The sequence below is a fragment of the Conger conger genome, chromosome 10, assembly GCF_963514075.1.
Source record: "Conger conger chromosome 10, fConCon1.1, whole genome shotgun sequence".
Taxonomy (NCBI): Eukaryota; Metazoa; Chordata; class Actinopteri; order Anguilliformes; family Congridae; genus Conger; species Conger conger.
This window is the reverse complement of record NC_083769.1, coordinates 5,090,082-5,109,255: the sequence shown is the minus strand read 5'-3', so window position 1 is coordinate 5,109,255 and position 19,174 is coordinate 5,090,082. Positions and strand designations below refer to the sequence as shown.

Here is a 19,174-nt window from a genome sequence, read left to right as displayed (position 1 = left end):
TAGAGAGGTCAGGCAGAGAGAGGGGTGTAGAGTGGTCGAACAGAGAGGGGTGTAGAGCGGTCAGGCAGAGAGAGGGGTGTAGAGCTGTTGGGCAGAGTGAGGGGTGTAGAGCAGTCAAACAAAGGGAGGAGTGTAGAACGGTCAAACAGAGAGAGAGGTGTAGAGCGGTCAGGTAGAGAGAGGGGCATAGAGCGGTCAAACAGAAAGAGGAGTGTAGACTGGTCAAACAGAGAGAGGGGTGTAGAGCGGTCAGGCAGAGAGGGGTGTGGAGCGGTTGGGCAGAGAGGGGTGTAGAGTGGTCAAACAGAGAGGTGTAGAGCGGTTAGGCAGAGAGAGGGGTGTAGAGCGGTCAAACAAAGGGAGGAGTGTAGAGCGGTCGGACAGAGAGAGGAGTGTACAGTGGTCAGGCAGAGAGAGGGGTGTAGAGCGGTGAAACAGAGAGGGGTGTTGAGTGATCAAACAGAGAGAGGGGTGTAGAGCGGTCAGGCAGAGAGAGGGGTGTAGAGTGGTCAGGCAGAGAGGGGTGTAGAGCGGTTGGGCAGAGAGAAGGGTGTAGAGCAGTCAGACAGAGAGGGGTGTAGAGTGGCCAAACAGAGAGGGGTGTAGAGCTGTTGGGCAGAGTGAGGGGTGTAGAGCAGTCAAACAAAGGGAGGAGTGTAGAACGGTCAAACAGAGAGAGAGGTGTAGAGCGGTCAGGTAGAGAGAGGGGCATAGAGCGGTCAAACAGAAAGAGGAGTGTAGACTGGTCAAACAGAGAGAGGGGTGTAGAGCGGTCAGGCAGAGAGGGGTGTGGAGCGGTTGGGCAGAGAGGGGTGTAGAGTGGTCAAACAGAGAGAGGTGTAGAGCGGTTAGGCAGAGAGAGGGGTGTAGAGCGGTCAAACAAAGGGAGGAGTGTAGAGCGGTCGGACAGAGAGAGGGGTGTACAGTGGTCAGGCAGAGAGAGGGGTGTAGAGCGGTGAAACAGAGAGAGGGGTGTAGAGCGGTCAGGCAGAGAGAGGGGTGTAGAGTGGTCAGGCAGAGAGGGGTGTAGAGCGGTTGGGCAGAGAGAGGGGTGTAGAGCAGTCAGACAGAGAGGGGTGTAGAGTGGCCAAACAGAGAGAGGGGTGTAGAGCGGTGAAACAGAGAGGGGTGTTGAGTGATCAAACAGACAGAGGGGTGTAGAGAGGTCAGGCAAAGAGAGGGGTGTAGAGTGGTCGGACAGAGAGAGGGGTGTAGAGCGGTCAGGCAGAGAGATGGGTGTAGAGCGGTCAGGCAGAGAGAGGGGTGTAGAGCGGTCAGGCAGAGAGAGGGGTGTAGAGCTGTTGGGCAGAGTGAGGGGTGTAGAGCAGTCAAACAAAGGGAGGAGTGTAGAACCGTCAAACAGAGAGAGGGGTGTAGAGCGGTCAGGTAGAGAGAGGGGCATAGAGCGGCCAGGCAGAAAGAGGGGCGTAGAGCGGTCAAACAGAAAGAGGGGTGTAGACTGGTCAAACAGAGAGAGGGGTGTAGAGCGGTCAGGCAGAGAGGGGTGTGTAGCGGTTGGGCGGAGAGAGGGGTGTAGAGCAGTCAGGCAGAGAGGGGTGTAGAGTGGTCAAACAGAGAGAGGTGTAGAGCGGTTGGGCAGAGAGAGGGGTGTAGATCGGTCAAACAAAGGGAGGAGTGTAGAGCGGTCGGACAGAGAGAGGGGTGTACAGTGGTCAGGCAGAGAGAGGGGTGTAGAGCGGTGAAACAGAGAGGGGTGTTGAGTGATCAAACAGAGAGAGGGGTGTAGAGCGGTCAGGCAGAGAGAGGGGTGAAGAGCGGTTGGGCAGATAGAGGGGTGTAGAGCAGTCAAACAAAGAGGGGTGTAGAGCGGTCGGACAGAGAGAGGGGTGTTGAGTGATCAAACAGAGAGAGGGGTGTAGAGCGGTCAGGCAGAGAGGGGTGGAGAGCGGTCAGGCAGAGAGGGGTGTAGAGCAGTTGGGCAGAGAGAGAGGTGTAGAGAAGTCAAACAGAGAGGGGTGTAGAGCGTTCGAACAGAGAGAGGGGTGTAGAGCGGTGAAACAGAGAGGGGTGTTGAGTGATCAAACAGACAGAGGGGTGTAGAGAGGTCAGGCAGAGAGAGGGGTGTAGAGTGGTCGAACAGAGAGGGGTGTAGAGCGGTCAGGCAGAGAGAGGGGTGTAGAGCTGTTGGGCAGAGTGAGGGGTGTAGAGCAGTCAAACAAAGGGAGGAGTGTAGAACGGTCAAACAGAGAGAGAGGTGTAGAGCGGTCAGGTAGAGAGAGGGGCATAGAGCGGTCAAACAGAAAGAGGAGTGTAGACTGGTCAAACAGAGAGAGGGGTGTAGAGCGGTCAGGCAGAGAGGGGTGTGGAGCGGTTGGGCAGAGAGGGGTGTAGAGTGGTCAAACAGAGAGAGGTGTAGAGCGGTTAGGCAGAGAGAGGGGTGTAGAGCGGTCAAACAAAGGGAGGAGTGTAGAGTGGTCGGACAGAGAGAGGGGTGTACAGTGGTCAGGCAGAGAGAGGGGTGTAGAGCGGTGAAACAGAGAGGGGTGTTGAGTGATCAAACAGAGAGAGGGGTGTAGAGCGGTCAGGCAGAGAGAGGGGTGTAGAGTGGTCGGACAGAGAGAGGGGTGTAGAGTGGTCAGGCAGAGAGAGGGGTGTAGAGCGGTCAAACAGAAAGAGGGGTGTAGAGCGGTCAGGCAGAGAGGGGTGTAGAGCGGTTGGGCAGAGAGAGGGGTGTAGAGCAGTCAGACAGAGAGGGGTGTAGAGTGGTCAAACAGAGAGGGGTGTAGAGTGGTGAAACAGAGAGAGGGGTGTAGAGCGGTGAAACAGAGAGGGGTGTAGAGTGGTAAAACAGAGAGAGGGGTGTAGAGCGGTCAGGCAGAGAGAGGGGTGAAGAGCGGTTGGGCAGAAAGAGGGGTGTAGAGCAGTCAAACAAAGAGGGGTGTAGAGCGGTCGGACAGAGAGAGGGGTGTTGAGTGATCAAACAGAGAGAGGGGTGTAGAGCAGTCAGGCAGAGAGGGGTGGAGAGCGGTCAGGCAGAGAGGGGTGTAGAGCAGTTGGGCAGAGAGAGGGGTGTAGAGCGGTTGGGCAGAAAGAGAGGTGTAGAGAAGTCAAACAGAGAGGGGTGTAGAGCGTTCGAACAGAGAGAGGGGTGTACAGTGGTCAGGCAGAGAGAGGGGTGTAGAGCGGTGAAACAGAGAGGGGTGTTGAGTGATCAAACAGACAGAGGGGCGTAGAGAGGTCAGGCAGAGAGAGGGGTGTAGAGTGGTCGAACAGAGAGGGGTGTAGAGCGGTCAGGCAGAGAGGGGTGTTGAGTGATCAAACAGACAGAGGGGTGTAGAGGGGTCAGGCAAAGAGAGGGGTGTAGAGTGGTCGGACAGAGAGAGGGGTGTAGAGCGGTCAGGCAGAGAGATGGGTGTAGAGCGGTCAGGCAGAGAGAGGGGTGTAGAGTGGTCAGGCAGAGAGAGGGGTGTAGAGCTGTTGGGCAGAGAGAGGGGTGTAGAGCGGTGAAACAGAGAGGGGTGTTGAGTGATCAAACAGACAGAGGGGTGTAGAGAGGTCAGGCAAAGAGAGGGGTGTAGAGTGGTCGGACAGAGAGAGGGGTGTAGAGCGGTCAGGCAGAGAGATGGGTGTAGAGCGGTCAGGCAGAGAGAGGGGTGTAGAGCGGTCAGGCAGAGAGAGGGGTGTAGAGCTGTTGGGCAGAGTGAGGGGTGTAGAACCGTCAAACAGAGAGAGGGGTGTAGAGCGGTCAGGTAGAGAGAGGGGCATAGAGCGGCCAGGCAGAAAGAGGGGCGTAGAGCGGTCAAACAGAAAGAGGGGTGTAGACTGGTCAAACAGAGAGAGGGGTGTAGAGCGGTCAGGCAGAGAGGGGTGTGTAGCGGTTGGGCGGAGAGAGGGGTGTAGAGCAGTCAGGCAGAGAGGGGTGTAGAGTGGTCAAACAGAGAGAGGTGTAGAGCGGTTGGGCAGAGAGAGGGGTGTAGAGCGGTCAAACAAAGGGAGGAGTGTAGAGCGGTCGGACAGAGAGAGGGGTGTACAGTGGTCAGGCAGAGAGAGGGGTGTAGAGCGGTGAAACAGAGAGGGGTGTTGAGTGATCAAACAGAGAGAGGGGTGTAGAGCGGTCAGGCAGAGAGAGGGGTGAAGAGCGGTTGGGCAGAAAGAGGGGTGTAGAGCAGTCAAACAAAGAGGGGTGTAGAGCGGTCGGACAGAGAGAGGGGTGTTGAGTGATCAAACAGAGAGAGGGGTGTAGAGCGGTCAGGCAGAGAGGGGTGTTGAGTGATCAAACAGAGAGAGGGGTGTAGAGCGGTCAGGCAGAGAGAGGGGTGTAGAGTGGTCAAACAGACAGGGGTGTAGAGCGGTTGGGCAGAAAGAGAGGTGTAGAGAAGTCAAACAGAGAGGGGTGTAGAGCGTTCGAACAGAGAGAGGGGTGTACAGTGGTCAGGCAGAGAGAGGGGTGTAGAGCGGTGAAACAGAGAGGGGTGTTGAGTGATCAAACAGACAGAGGGGTGTAGAGAGGTCAGGCAGAGAGAGGGGTGTAGAGTGGTCGAACAGAGAGGGGTGTAGAGCGGTCAGGCAGAGAGAGGGGTGTAGAGCTGTTGGGCAGAGTGAGGGGTGTAGAGCAGTCAAACAAAGGGAGGAGTGTAGAACGGTCAAACAGAGAGAGAGGTGTAGAGCGGTCAGGTAGAGAGAGGGGCATAGAGCGGTCAAACAGAAAGAGGAGTGTAGACTGGTCAAACAGAGGGGTGTAGAGCGGTCAGGCAGAGAGGGGTGTGGAGCGGTTGGGCAGAGAGGGGTGTAGAGTGGTCAAACAGAGAGAGGTGTAGAGCGGTTAGGCAGAGAGAGGGGTGTAGAGCGGTCAAACAAAGGGAGGAGTGTAGAGCGGTCGGACAGAGAGAGGGGTGTACAGTGGTCAGGCAGAGAGAGGGGTGTAGAGCGGTGAAACAGAGAGGGGTGTTGAGTGATCAAACAGAGAGAGGGGTGTAGAGCGGTCAGGCAGAGAGAGGGATGTAGAGTGGTCGGACAGAGAGAGGGGTGTAGAGTGGTCAGGCAGAGAGAGGGGTGTAGAGCGGTCAAACAGAAAGAGGTGTAGAGCGGTTGGGCAGAGAGAGGGGTGTAGAGCGGTCAAACAAAGGGAGGAGTGTAGAGCGGTCGGACAGAGAGAGGGGTGTACAGTGGTCAGGCAGAGAGAGGGGTGTAGAGCGGTGAAACAGAGAGGGGTGTTGAGTGATCAAACAGAGAGAGGGGTGTAGAGCGGTCAGGCAGAGAGAGGGGTGAAGAGCGGTTGGGCAGAAAGAGGGGTGTAGAGCAGTGAAACAAAGAGGGGTGTAGAGCGGTCGGACAGAGAGAGGGGTGTTGAGTGATCAAACAGAGAGAGGGGTGTAGAGCGGTCAGGCAGAGAGGGGTGTTGAGTGATCAAACAGAGAGAGGGGTGTAGAGCGGTCAGGCAGAGAGAGGGGTGTAGAGCGGTTCGGCAGAAAGAGAGGTGTAGAGAAGTCAAACAGAGAGGGGTGTAGAGCGTTCGAACAGAGAGAGGGGTGTACAGTGGTCAGGCAGAGAGAGGGGTGTAGAGCGGTGAAACAGAGAGGGGTGTAGAGTGATCAAACAGACAGAGGGGTGTAGAGAGGTCAGGCAGAGAGAGGGGTGTAGAGTGGTCGAACAGAGAGGGGTGTAGAGCGGTCAGGCAGAGAGAGGGGTGTAGAGCTGTTGGGCAGAGTGAGGGGTGTAGAGCAGTCAAACAAAGGGAGGAGTGTAGAACGGTCAAACAGAGAGAGAGGTGTAGAGCGGTCAGGTAGAGAGAGGGGCATAGAGCGGTCAAACAGAAAGAGGAGTGTAGACTGGTCAAACAGAGGGGTGTAGAGCGGTCAGGCAGAGAGGGGTGTGGAGCGGTTGGGCAGAGAGGGGTGTAGAGTGGTCAAACAGAGAGAGGTGTAGAGCGGTTAGGCAGAGAGAGGGGTGTAGAGCGGTCAAACAAAGGGAGGAGTGTAGAGCGGTCGGACAGAGAGAGGGGTGTACAGTGGTCAGGCAGAGAGAGGGGTGTAGAGCGGTGAAACAGAGAGGGGTGTTGAGTGATCAAACAGAGAGAGGGGTGTAGAGCGGTCAGGCAGAGAGAGGGATGTAGAGTGGTCGGACAGAGAGAGGGGTGTAGAGTGGTCAGGCAGAGAGAGGGGTGTAGAGCGGTCAAACAGAAAGAGGGGTGTAGAGCGGTCAGGCAGAGAGGGGTGTAGAGCGGTTGGGCAGAGAGAGGGGTGTAGAGCAGTCAGACAGAGAGGGGTGTAGAGTGGTCAAACAGAGAGAGAGGTGTAGAGCGATTGGGCAGAGAGAGGGGTGTAGAGCGGTCGGACAGAGAGAGGGGTGTAGAGCAATCAAACAGAGAGGGGTGTAGGGTGGTGAAACAGAGAGAGGGGTGTAGAGCGGTGAAACAGAGAGGGGTGTAGAGTGGTCGGACAGAGAGAGGGGTGTAGAGCGGTCAGGCAGAGAGATGGGTGTAGAGCGGTCAGGCAGAGAGAGGGGTGTAGAGCGGTCAGGCAGAGAGAGGGGTGTAGAGCTCTTGGGCAGAGAGAGGGGTGTAGAGCGGTGAAATAGAGAGGGGTGTTGAGTGATCAAACAGACAGAGGGGTGTAGAGAGGTCAGGCAAAGAGAGGGGTGTAGAGTGGTCGGACAGAGAGAGGGGTGTAGAGCGGTCAGGCAGAGAGATGGGTGTAGAGCGGTCAGGCAGAGAGAGGGGTGTAGAGCGGTCAGGCAGAGAGAGGGGTGTAGAGCTGTTGGGCAGAGTGAGGGGTGTAGAACCATCAAACAGAGAGAGGGGTGTAGAGCGGTCAGGTAGAGAGAGGGGCATAGACCGGCCAGGCAGAAAGAGGGGCGTAGAGCGGTCAAACAGAAAGAGGGGTGTAGACTGGTCAAACAGAGAGAGGGGTGAAGAGCGGTTGGGCAGAAAGAGGGGTGTAGAGCAGTCAAACAAAGAGGGGTGTAGAGCGGTCGGACAGAGAGAGGGGTGTTGAGTGATCAAACAGAGAGAGGGGTGTAGAGCGGTCAGGCAGAGAGGGGTGGAGAGCGGTCAGGCAGAGAGGGGTGTAGAGCAGTTGGGCAGAGAGAGGGGTGTAGAGTGGTCAAACAGACAGGGGTGTAGAGCGGTTGGGCAGAAAGAGAGGTGTAGAGAAGTCAAACAGAGAGGGGTGTAGAGCGTTCGAACAGAGAGAGGGGTGTACAGTGGTCAGGCAGAGAGAGGGGTGTAGAGCGGTGAAACAGAGGGGTGTTGAGTGATCAAACAGACAGAGGGGTGTAGAGAGGTCAGGCAGAGAGAGGGGTGTAGAGTGATCGAACAGAGAGGGGTGTAGAGCGGTCAGGCAGAGAGATGGGTGTAGAGCGGTCAGGCAGAGAGAGGGGTGTAGAGCTGTTGGGCAGAGTGAGGGGTGTAGAGCAGTCAAACAAAGGGAGGAGTGTAGAACCGTCAAACAGAGAGAGGGGTGTAGAGCGGTCAGGTAGAGAGAGGGGTGTAGAGCGGTCAGGCAGAGAGGGGTGGAGAGCGGTCAGGCAGAGAGGGGTGTAGAGCAGTTGGGCAGAGAGAGGGGTGTAGAGTGGTCAAACAGACAGGGGTGTAGAGCGGTTGGGCAGAAAGAGAGGTGTAGAGAAGTCAAACAGAGAGGGGTGTAGAGCGTTCGAACAGAGAGAGGGGTGTACAGTGGTCAGGCAGAGAGAGGGGTGTAGAGCGGTGAAACAGAGGGGTGTTGAGTGATCAAACAGACAGAGGGGTGTAGAGAGGTCAGGCAGAGAGAGGGGTGTAGAGTGATCGAACAGAGAGGGGTGTAGAGCGGTCAGGCAGAGAGATGGGTGTAGAGCGGTCAGGCAGAGAGAGGGGTGTAGAGCTGTTGGGCAGAGTGAGGGGTGTAGAGCAGTCAAACAAAGGGAGGAGTGTAGAACCGTCAAACAGAGAGAGGGGTGTAGAGCGGTCAGGTAGAGAGAGGGGCATAGAGCGGCCAGGCAGAAAGAGGGGCGTAGAGCGGTCAAACAGAAAGAGGGGTGTAGACTGGTCAAACAGAGAGAGGGGTGTAGAGTGGTCAGGCAGAGAGGGGTGTGTAGCGGTTGGGCGGAGAGAGGGGTGTAGAGCAGTCAGGCAGAGAGGGGTGTAGAGTGGTCAAACAGAGAGAGGTGTAGAGCGGTTGGGCAGAGAGAGGGGTGTAGAGCGGTCAAACAAAGGGAGGAGTGTAGAGCGGTCGGACAGAGAGAGGGGTGTACAGTGGTCAGGCAGAGAGAGGGGTGTAGAGCGGTGAAACAGAGAGGGGTGTTGAGTGATCAAACAGAGAGAGGGGTGTAGAGCGGTCAGGCAGAGAGAGGGGTGAAGAGCGGTTGGGCAGAAAGAGGGGTGTAGAGCAGTCAAACAAAGAGGGGTGTAGAGCGGTCAGACAGAGAGAGGGGTGTTGAGTGATCAAACAGAGAGAGGGGTGTAGAGCGGTCAGGCAGAGAGGGGTGGAGAGCGGTCAGGCAGAGAGGGGTGTAGAGCAGTTGGGCAGAGAGAGGGGTGTAGAGTGGTCAAACAGACAGGGGTGTAGAGCGGTTGGGTAGAGAGAGGGGCATAGAGCGGCCAGGCAGAAAGAGGGGCGTAGAGCGGTCAAACAGAAAGAGGGGTGTAGACTGGTCAAACAGAGAGAGGGGTGTAGAGTGGTCAGGCAGAGAGGGGTGTGTAGCGGTTGGGCGGAGAGAGGGGTGTAGAGCAGTCAGGCAGAGAGGGGTGTAGAGTGGTCAAACAGAGAGAGGTGTAGAGCGGTTGGGCAGAGAGAGGGGTGTAGAGCGGTCAAACAAAGGGAGGAGTGTAGAGCGGTCGGACAGAGAGAGGGGTGTACAGTGGTCAGGCAGAGAGAGGGGTGTAGAGCGGTGAAACAGAGAGGGGTGTTGAGTGATCAAACAGAGAGAGGGGTGTAGAGCGGTCAGGCAGAGAGAGGGGTGAAGAGCGGTTGGGCAGAAAGAGGGGTGTAGAGCAGTCAAACAAAGAGGGGTGTAGAGCGGTCAGACAGAGAGAGGGGTGTTGAGTGATCAAACAGAGAGAGGGGTGTAGAGCGGTCAGGCAGAGAGGGGTGGAGAGCGGTCAGGCAGAGAGGGGTGTAGAGCAGTCGGGCAGAGAGAGGGGTGTAGAGTGGTCAAACAGACAGGGGTGTAGAGCGGTTGGGCAGAGAGAGGGGTGTAGAGCTGTTGGGCAGAGTGAGGGGTGTAGAGCGGTTGGGCAGAGAGAGGGGTGTAGAGCAGTCAGACAGAGAGGGGTGTAGAGTGGTCAGGCAGAGAGAGGGGTGTAGAGCAGTCAGACAGAGAGGGGTGTAAAGTGGTCAAACAGAGAGAGAGGTGTAGAGCGGTTGGGCAGAGAGAGGGGTGTAGAGCGGTCAAACAAAGGGAGGAGTGTAGAACGTTCAAACAGAGAGTGGGGTGTAGAGCGGTCGGACGGAGAGAGGGGTGTAGATCAGTCAGGCAGAGAGGGGTGTAGAGCGGTTGGGCAGAGAGAGGGGTGTACAGTGGTCAGGCAGAGAGAGGGGTGTAGAGCGGTGAAACAGAGAGGGGTGTTGAGTGATCAAACAGAGAGAGGGGTGTAGAGCGGTCAGGCAGAGAGAGGGGTGTAGAGTGGTCGGACAGAGAGAGGGGTGTAGAGTGGTCAGGCAGAGAGAGGGGTGTAGAGCGGTCAAACAGAAAGAGGGGTGTAGAGCGGTCAGGCAGAGAGGGGTGTAGAGCGGTTGGGCAGAGAGAGGGGTGTAGAGTGGTCAAACAGAGAGAGAGGTGTAGAGTGGTTGGGCAGAGAGAGGGGTGTAGAGCGGTCAAACAAAGGGAGGAGTGTAGAACGGTCAAACAGAGAGAAGGGTGTAGAGCGGTCGGACAGAGAGAGGGGTGTAGAGCAGTCAGGCAGAGAGGGGTGTAGAGCGGTTGGGCAGAGAGAGGGGTGTAGAGCAGTCAGACAGAGAGGGGTTTAGAGTGGTCAAACAGAGAGAGAGGTGTAGAGCGGTTGGGCAGAGAGTGGGGTGTAGAGAGGTCAGGCAGAGAGAGGGGCGTAGAGCAGTCAAACAGAGAGAGGAGCGTAGAGCGGTTGGACAGAGAGAGGGGTGTAGAGCGGTCAAACAGAGAGAGGGGTGTAGAGCAGTCAAACAGATAGGGGTGAAGAGCGGTTGGGCAGAAAGAGGGGTGTAGAGCAGTCAAACAGAGAGAGGGGTGTAGAGCGTTCGAACAGAGAGAGGGGTGTACAGTGGTCAGGCAGAGAGAGGGGTGTAGAGCGGTGAAACAGAGAGTTGTGTTGAGTGATCAAACAGAGAGGGGTGTAGAGCGGTCAGGCAGAGAGAGGGGTGTAGAGTGGTCGGACAGAGAGAGGGGTGTAGAGTGGTCAGGCAGAGAGAGGGGTGTAGAGCAGTCAGACAGAGAGGGGTGTAAAGTGGTCAAACAGAGAGAGATGTGTAGAGCGGTTGGGCAGAGAGTGGGGTGTAGAGCAGTCAAACAGATAGGGGTGAAGAGCGGTTGGGCAGAAAGAGAGGTGTAGAGAAGTCAAACAGAGAGAGAGTTGTAGAGCGGTCAGGTAGAGAGAGGGGCATAGAGCGGTCAAACAGAAAGAGGGGTGTAGACTTGTCAAACAGAGAGAGGGGTGTAGAGCGGTCAGGCAGAGAGGGGTGTGGAGCGGTTGGGCAGAGAGGGGTGTAGAGTGGTCAAACAGAGAGAGGTGTAGAGCGGTTAGGCAGAGAGAGGGGTGTAGAGCGGTCAAACAAAGGGAGGATTGTAGAGCGGTCGGACAGAGAGAGGGGTGTACAGTGGTCAGGCAGAGAGAGGGGTGTAGAGCGGTGAAACAGAGAGTGGTGTTGAGTGATCAAACAGAGAGGGGTGTAGAGCGGTCAGGCAGAGAGAGGGGTGTAGAGTGGTCGGACAGAGAGAGGGGTGTAGAGTGGTCAGGCAGAGAGAGGGGTGTAGAGCAGTCAGACAGAGAGGGGTGTAAAGTGGTCAAACAGAGAGAGAGGTGTAGAGCGGTTGGGCAGAGAGTGGGGTGTAGAGTGGTCAGGCAGAGAGAGGGGTGTAGAGTGGTCAATCAGAGAGGGGTGTTGAGTGGTCAGGTAGAGAGAGGGGCATAGAGCGGCCAGGCAGAGAGAGGGGCGTAGAGCGGTCAAACAGAGCGAGAGGTGTTCAGCGGTTGGTTAGAGAGAGGGATGTAGAGCAGTCAAACAGAGAGAGGAGTGTAGAGCGGTCGGACAGAGAGAGGGGTGTAAAGTGGTCAAACAGAGAGAGAGGTGTAGAGCGGTTGGGCAGAGAGAGGGGTGTAGAGCGGTCAAACAAAGGGAGGAGTGTAGAACGTTCAAACAGAGAGTGGGGTGTAGAGCGGTCGGACGGAGAGAGGGGTGTAGAGCAGTCAGGCAGAGAGGGGTGTAGAGCGGTTGGGCAGAGAGAGGGGTGTAGAGCAGTCAGACAGAGAGGGGTGTAGAGTGGTCAAACAGAGAGGTGTAGAGCGGTTGGGCAGAGAGGGGTGTACAGTGGTCTGGCAGAGAGAGGGGTGTAGAGCGGTGAAACAGAGAGGGGTGTTGAGTGATCAAACAGAGAGAGGGGTGTAGAGCGGTCAGGCAGAGAGAGGGGTGTAGAGTGGTCGGACAGAGAGAGGGGTGTAGAGTGGTCAGGCAGAGAGAGGGGTGTAGAGCGGTCAAACAGAAAGAGGGGTGTAGAGCGGTCAGGCAGAGAGGGGTGTAGAGCGGTTGGGCAGAGAGAGGGGTGTAGAGTGGTCAAACAGAGAGAGAGGTGTAGAGTGGTTGGGCAGAGAGAGGGGTGTAGAGCGGTCAAACAAAGGGAGGAGTGTAGAACGGTCAAACAGAGAGAAGGGTGTAGAGCGGTCGGACAGAGAGAGGGGTGTAGAGCAGTCAGGCAGAGAGGGGTGTAGAGCGGTTGGGCAGAGAGAGGGGTGTAGAGCAGTCAGACAGAGAGGGGTTTAGAGTGGTCAAACAGAGAGAGAGGTGTAGAGCGGTTGGGCAGAGAGTGGGGTGTAGAGTGGTCAGGCAGAGAGAGGGGTGTAGAGTGGTCAAACAGAGAGGGGTGTTGAGTGGTCAGGTAGAGAGAGGGGCATAGAGCGGCCAGGCAGAGAGAGGGGCGTAGAGCGGTCAAACAGAGCGAGAGGTGTTCAGCGGTTGGTTAGAGAGAGGGATGTAGAGCAGTCAAACAGAGAGAGGAGTGTAGAGCGGTCGGACAGAGAGAGGGGTGTAGAGCGGTCAAACAGAGAGGGGTGTTGAGTGGTAAAACAGAGAGAGGGGTGTAGAGCAGTCAGGCAGAGAGAGGGGTGTAGAGTGGTCGGACAGAGAGAGGGGTGTAGAGTGGTCAGGCAGAGAGAGGGGTGTAGAGTGGTCAGGCAGAGAGAGGGGTGTAGAGTGGTCAGGCAGAGAGAGGGGTGTAGAGCGGTCAGGCAGAGAGAGGGGTGTTGAGCGGTCAGGCAGAGAGAGGGGTGTAGAGCGGTCAGGCAGAGAGAGGGGCAATGAGCGGCCAGGCAGAGAGAGGTGTGTAGAGCGGTCGAACAGGTAGAGCAATGGTGGCAGGGTGCCGTAGGCCAGTCACACTCACCATGCTGCTGCACTCTACTTGGTCCCGGCTGATTCTCACCAAAGTTTAACAATATGCTGCCGCTACCATTGCCACTGGCAACCGAATTCCCTGATACACCTGTTGCTGTGAGCAAGAAAGGGCAAAGTCAGTGTTGTGTGATGTGCAACGTCTTGCCGTTCATGTGATGTGTTGAATGTTTGTGTGATGCACAGTCTGTCCATTTGACTACGCGGTGTACCTGTGCAATATGCAGTATGTCTGTGTGATATGCAGTGCATGTGTGTGATTGTGCGATATGCAGTGGGTTTGTAAGATAAGCAGTGCATGTGTGATGTGTGCTGTACGCACTGGCTGTTGCTGAGGTCCCGGTCTGCTGCTCCCCTGGAGAGTACGCCATCATGCCACTGTTCCCATTCCCATTATGATTGGTTGGCACTGAGGCCAGTAAACCTGTTTGAAACAGACAATGTATCATCAGCAAGGTCTTGGAGAAGAGTCTGAAATCTGTGACTCTTTGTGAACTATGGTCTTCAAAGCCGTTTCCTTGGGCAAAGTCTCTCTAGCCAGATTCATGTGATGTCACTTCCTGGATTTGCCATCTAACATAATTACACATAATTACACAATACACCTGGTAGGACTTAGGATGCAGGGCAATAGGCATTACTATCCCTGCTGATAGGAATTAGGATGCCAGGTGTTAAGCAAGAGTTAGGGTGCTATTCGGGTCCTATGCTCGGCATTATGGTGCTAGTTGCTAGGTAGTAGGACACTTGACATTAAGATACTAGGCACTAAGTATTAGGGCCCTATGTGCTAGGTATTAGGATGCTAGTTGCTAGGTATTAGAATACTAGGCATTAGGAGCCTATGCACTAGGTATTAGGATACTAGGCATTAGGAGGCTCTGCACTAGGTATTAGGACACTAGGCATTAGGGTGCTAGTTGCGTGGTATTCTGACACTAGGCATTAGGGTGCTATTTGCGTGGTATTAGGACACTAGGCATTAGGGTGCTAGTTGCGTGGTATTAGGACACTAGGCATTATGGTGCTAGTTGCGTGGTATTAGGACACTAGGCATTAGGGTGCTAGTTGCGTGGTATTCTGACACTAGGCATTAGGGTGCTATTTGCGTGGTATTAGGACACTAGGCATTAGGGTGCTAGTTGCGTGGTATTAGGACACTAGGCATTAGGGTGCTAGTTGCGTGGTATTAGGACACTAGGCATTAGGGTGCTAGTTGCGTGGTATTAGGACACTAGGCATTAGGGTGCTAGTTGCGTGGTATTAGGACACTAGGCATTAGGAGACTATGCATATGGTCCTATGTGCTCACCCAGTCCTCTGTAGCGGGACAGCTGCTGGTAGATCTGCTTCATGCGCTCGATGTTGAGCCGGCTGGCCTCCGCGTGGTTGACCATGGGCTTGGGGTAGTGGACCCCGATGATGCACTTGGCGGCCGCCTGCACCGAATCGGGGGCGTTCCAGGGGTCGTAGATGTACTTGGCGGGGAAACCTCTGAGAACAGGTAAATATCGTCTGCAAGCAGAGGGAGAGATTAAAGCGCAGAGTCTCATAATGAATACCAGGGAAGCTAAAAGGAACATTGCCCACCAGGGGAGAAGCACCACGCATACGGATATAAATGCTCCCCTATATTGCCAGAGGGTACGTAGGGGGCAGACAGTTTGGTTACAAAAGGTGTACAGTGAGGACAGGCTACAGTGGGAATTTACCAGAGACAAGGAGTGGGAGGATGATTGGAGTAAAATAAAATATTAGCTATGTGTATGCAAAAGAATATGTGGTTGGTTGCAGGTATGGTCAGTATGTTAGCTGTGCTGCATGTTAGCATGTTAGGAAATGCACAAGTTTATGAGCAGAATTGTTAGTCATCCTGTTGATTTCAGTGATATCTCTGAATACAAAGGGTTGGGCAAAGAAAGTGTGAACCAGTTAAAATAAAAAGGGTTAAACTGTGGTCTCTGTTCAGGCCAGTGTTCAAGGTAAAAAAATGTTTTTTTTTTTTTTTTTATTAAAAAAAAATATATATCCTGGCCCCCCTTTAAATTGCAACTACCTTTTGTAACCCTCTGCACATCTACAATCATAGATATCACAAGCAATATGAGATAGGTAAACAAACAGTTTATCAAGAGATTAAGACTGGTACATGTTTTTACAAACAAATCGATGGTAATAAATAAGGATAAAATATGAAACATTTTGCCTAATTAAATTACAGTTTTACTACAATGGACAATTAGTTGGTTGATACATTTATGCTTTCACCAACTTTTAGAATCCAAAACAAATGCAGTTCACAGGAACTTGAACTTGCTTGTGACTGCTACAGTATGTGTGGTGGCAATTTGACAGATTTTAATGATTGGGTGTACTTGTCAGGCCAAGTATATAATGGAAATGTGAAGGTTATTCAATAATAATTTTCACAACAATCATTCTTAAAATAAGGAAAGGAGGTAAGCATTTTAGCATTGTGATAAAAACAGGTTTTGTGGCCCCTGATATCAGTGGCTATTTCAGTTTCAGCCAGTTTGCTTCAGTTCTCCTGCCATGATAAATCACATAGAAATAACCAGTATTAACAAATCTGTATTTCCAGTAGCATTCAGTGCTTCTACAGTGAATGTTTCATGTGTGGAAACTATGGTTGTACAATGGACAGCACACATGAGTTAGGCGTCTCTACTAGAAGTCTTGATACAAGTAAGAATGGTTGGGTCTCCAAGTCTATGCAGCAATTTTCCAGGAGAGCTGGCTACATGCAGGTAACAGCGGGACTCCCCACTGAAGGTCCACTCTACCAGCCAATAGGAGCTTACGATCTTGGAGTGTCATGAAGCGGGGTGAAGCCACTCAGTGCACAGCAGCCCCCAGCAGGAGCTCTCAGCTTTGGGCGTGTTGTCACGTCACGTTTTTGTTGTTGTTGTTGTTTTTTCTTTTGTTTGTTTAAATTTCCTGGACAGGGAAAGGCCACCTACCTACTTGGTCCACCTTACCAGAGCCGGACAGAGGGTGTGTAGGAGCTGCCGCAGACAGACGCACTTTTAACCCAAGGTCCTGCCTGCTATGAAGGCTACAGAGAGTCCTACTATAACACGCGTTAGAAAGCAGAGGCAGTGACCCCAACCCCCAAACCCCACCCGCCTCCCCCCTCCCCCACGCCAGACCAAACCCCCCCAAGCAGTGGGCTGGATAAGAGGTTCAGGTCCACTCCCTGCCCCCTCTACTGCCATTGGTCGCTTTTGAGACGACAGTGATCCCAAGCCAAAGCAGAGAAACCTGCTAACCGCGGAGCGAGCAACCCGGCAATCTGCTGTCTGCGATTGGTTGGCCCCTCGTTTTGCCAAAAGGGACAGCAACCATTTCGCCAGGACAGCTCGCAACCTGCCCACTCAAGCTCTTATAGAGAAAGCTGGGGAGTGTCTGAAAGCAAAGACAGTGAGCTGTTTGAGAAAAGTGAATCGGCCTCTCCCTGAAGTGCTGATTTTCACACCACCACTTTCCTTTACTGGGCATCTCCTAGAAGGACATCCTCCACATACAGTCCAAGTAAAAGGGTGTTTTATTCTCTTGAAGAGGCAGAGCTGCAGTGAACAGGCAGAATGCCATAAAGCGTTAAGCAAAAAGGGCTCATGGGAAGTGAAGTCCAGGGCCCATTACACGTAGAGTAGAACGTCGACTCTGAACTACACCTTCCAGCAGTCTCCTCTGCTAAACGCTCTGTGGTGCTTTGCCCATTGAATACAGCCCAGGTCAGCGCTTCCTTACCAAGCAGTTCAAATCCCTTTTGATGAAATGAGATGCAACCAACTTCAAGAACAGGCCACCGCATTGCTTCCACCCAATTTACAGTTAACAGGCTCCCAGATGCTTTGGCTGAGAATGGCTTTCGTCTTAAAAGCAATCAATCGCAATTTACAAAGGGGAGAGGGAAAGCTGAACTTTTCACCCAATCCCCAAACCCCAAACAAAGACCAAAGACAGTGCCTGACTCACCTCATGAAACAACTCTCACAACAGACAGACATAGAGGGCTACACATCAATTTATGATTGACTTCACACAATTAACAACTGAAGGCCAAAGGCTTACTGAAATTCTCGTTAAAATGTAACTGAAAAGAATCATTTTATCATACTATGATACTTAACAAGCTATTAAAAAACACATTCCGCTAAAACAGAATTATGCCTGGAGTCCACACCAAAACAATAAAGAACGTCACAGACACTGCATAAATAAGTTAAGGTGACAAAACAAGATGGTGGAGTGGCAAGCTGGCTTTGGCTAAGGTATCCCTCTGCAGGTAAGTCTGCAGTGGCTTGGAGCCGCACTTACCGGCAGGTTCGGAGGCCTCCCTCCCTTTCTTTCTCCCCCATTTTCCTGTTGCCCCTTTGGGTCTGCAGCTCTCCTGTGGCGGAGGAAGAAAGGCATGCCCCCCCCACCCCCCCACCCCGTGTGGTCCTGCCCGAGACAAGTCCTGCTATGCACCCCCACCCCCACCCCACCTGCAACCCCACGACCCTAGCCAACTGAAAGCAAAGGATTTCTTTTTCAGACGCATCCTGGAGTTCATTAAGAGGGATGTACTATGGAGGCACTGCAAAACCCATCGGGTCCTATTTTAAAAACACGTTATTCTAGTTAAATCACGGAGCCCCAATTTCAGTGAAATACTTACGAAGGAAAAGGAAGTGGATCAATGTCTAATATAGTGTTCACGCGGACCATGGTAGACGGCAGAACAGCACTTTTGGGACGGTACAGGACAAAATGGCAGGACTGCACAGCAGCAAATAAAATATATGTTGCTTGTTAATTGTCCTATAATACAGCCAGCTTCAAACATGGATAGGAAAATGATGATTTTGTTTGGTCTAGCTCTTTATCCATGTTCGGAGAAAATGTGACAGCTTGATCAGCTTGAAAATGTCCATTTTGTGTTGTTTTGTTGTGTTGCTGTTTTGGAATTCTGCTGAATATAATGGTGAAAAGTAAAATAATTTCAAACTGTCTGCCGTATCCATCATCGGAGCTCTTTGCCATCCTAACCACATTTTACCGTTGTCCTCTTGTCCACAATAATGATATCTGGTTTGCCATGTACCATCAACCGTGATCCACGTGAATGCAGCATAAGACAAGTCTAATTTTCTGCAAAACGTCTGACTTTACAGGAACCATAAATTACAGTGTTATATTTATTGACTGATCTCAAATTCAGTATTAAAAATGGCTGAGGGATATGCTCATTCTCGGCCAAGTATGAAATTTATTTCAGATATAGTATTACTGTTACTAATGATATGAATATTCCCGTAGCAAATATCAGTTACTTATTGTTTGACCAACAGACAACATATTGAGGTGAAAGGCCAAATATGTTCAAAGTATTTCTCACCAATAAATTTCAATTATTAAAATTAAAACAAGAATAGAAATTAACTACCAAAAACCTACTGCCCGCATTAAGACGCAAGATCTTTCCAGCCTGTTTGCCCAAACGAAGCGATTCACACCCCTGTCAGAGACAAGAAAATGCTCCCTTCTGGAGAAAGGTGTCCCCTTCTAACTGCCTTCCTTGTCAGAAACGTGTTGGTCCCAATCAGTCCGTGTGCTACTGTGTGGGGTCAGTGCTGATTGGACGCCCGAAGCCGAGTTCCCGCGAGTTCATTGGCTGACCGAGGCGGAGGTGCAAGAGATGGAAGGCACCCCTGGGGGTGTGGTGCCGGGAGGGATACCCACCTGATGAAGTCTCCGTTGGGGTCGGTGCGGCGGCCGAAGCCCACGGGGCAGTAGCAGTGGAAGAACTGCTGGAAGAAGGAGCTGCAGGAGAGCCACATCCAGCTGCCCGCATTCACACTCCAGTCTGCGTCCAGCAGCAGCTCCTCGAAGACCTGCAGGAGCACGTTCCCACAGCTCAGCACACAGTCACATCCTCAAACACCTGCAGGAGCCCGTTCCCACAGCTCAGCACACAGTCACATTTTACCACACATGATGACTCCATATGTCCCAGATCATTACATTACAGGCATTTCTCAGGCACTCTTATCCAGAGCGACGTACAATAAAGTGCAAAGCAAGGGACCAGACACACAGTTTAAAGTACAGTTCATGCCATAGGTTGCCCTAGGTTACACATTAGATTGTACCTACCTGTATTATAAGGATGTTAACAGGTTAGATAAGCATCCCAGAAACTTTATTGCAGGGGGAAACCATTATCATTACAACTTTGAATAAAATTCTAATTGATGGCAGCCAAATTTGCCATGATCACTGGGTAGGATTCAGATACAATTCTGTCAATATTCTTTCGAACACCTGATGCACACCAAACTTTTCCAGGGTACAAATTCAAACATGGGGAATCCAAATAAAATCCAACTGAAATCCATCCTGGGACCACTGAATCCCTCCACAACCGCTCACAGACCCGGTCCAATAGAGCTCCCCACTACAGGCAGGAAAACCATGTCACTAGGCAGGCTGAACATGTGCCTGTTTGTACTGCAACACAGACACACCTCAGAACCCACAGAGCCACTCTATATCTATACTCAGCTGCTGGTACCTTTATACTGCTCCACCCGCTCTGTTGCCACACCTATGAAATGGCTCTGACGGCCCCACCCTTCACGTGCCCCTACCCTCCA

At 53.0% G+C, this 19,174-nt stretch overlaps 1 protein-coding gene across 2 annotated transcripts in view; it reads right to left on the bottom strand.

Moving 5' to 3' along the window:
* The window catches only part of cry3a (cryptochrome circadian regulator 3a), a 50,140-nt gene that overhangs the window by 5,872 nt on the left and 25,094 nt on the right, over positions 1-19,174 (bottom strand). The window contains exons 9-12 of one of the 2 annotated variants that reach the window (XM_061256929.1): positions 18,261-18,412; positions 13,825-14,027; positions 12,835-12,936; positions 12,505-12,609 (exon numbers count right to left, since the gene is read on the bottom strand). In XM_061256929.1, the coding sequence (XP_061112913.1) occupies positions 12,505-12,609; positions 12,835-12,936; positions 13,825-14,027; positions 18,261-18,412 (562 nt within the window). The remainder of the gene's footprint in view (positions 1-12,504; positions 12,610-12,834; positions 12,937-13,824; positions 14,028-18,260; positions 18,413-19,174) is intronic. The other variant, XM_061256930.1, reaches the window with a different exon arrangement.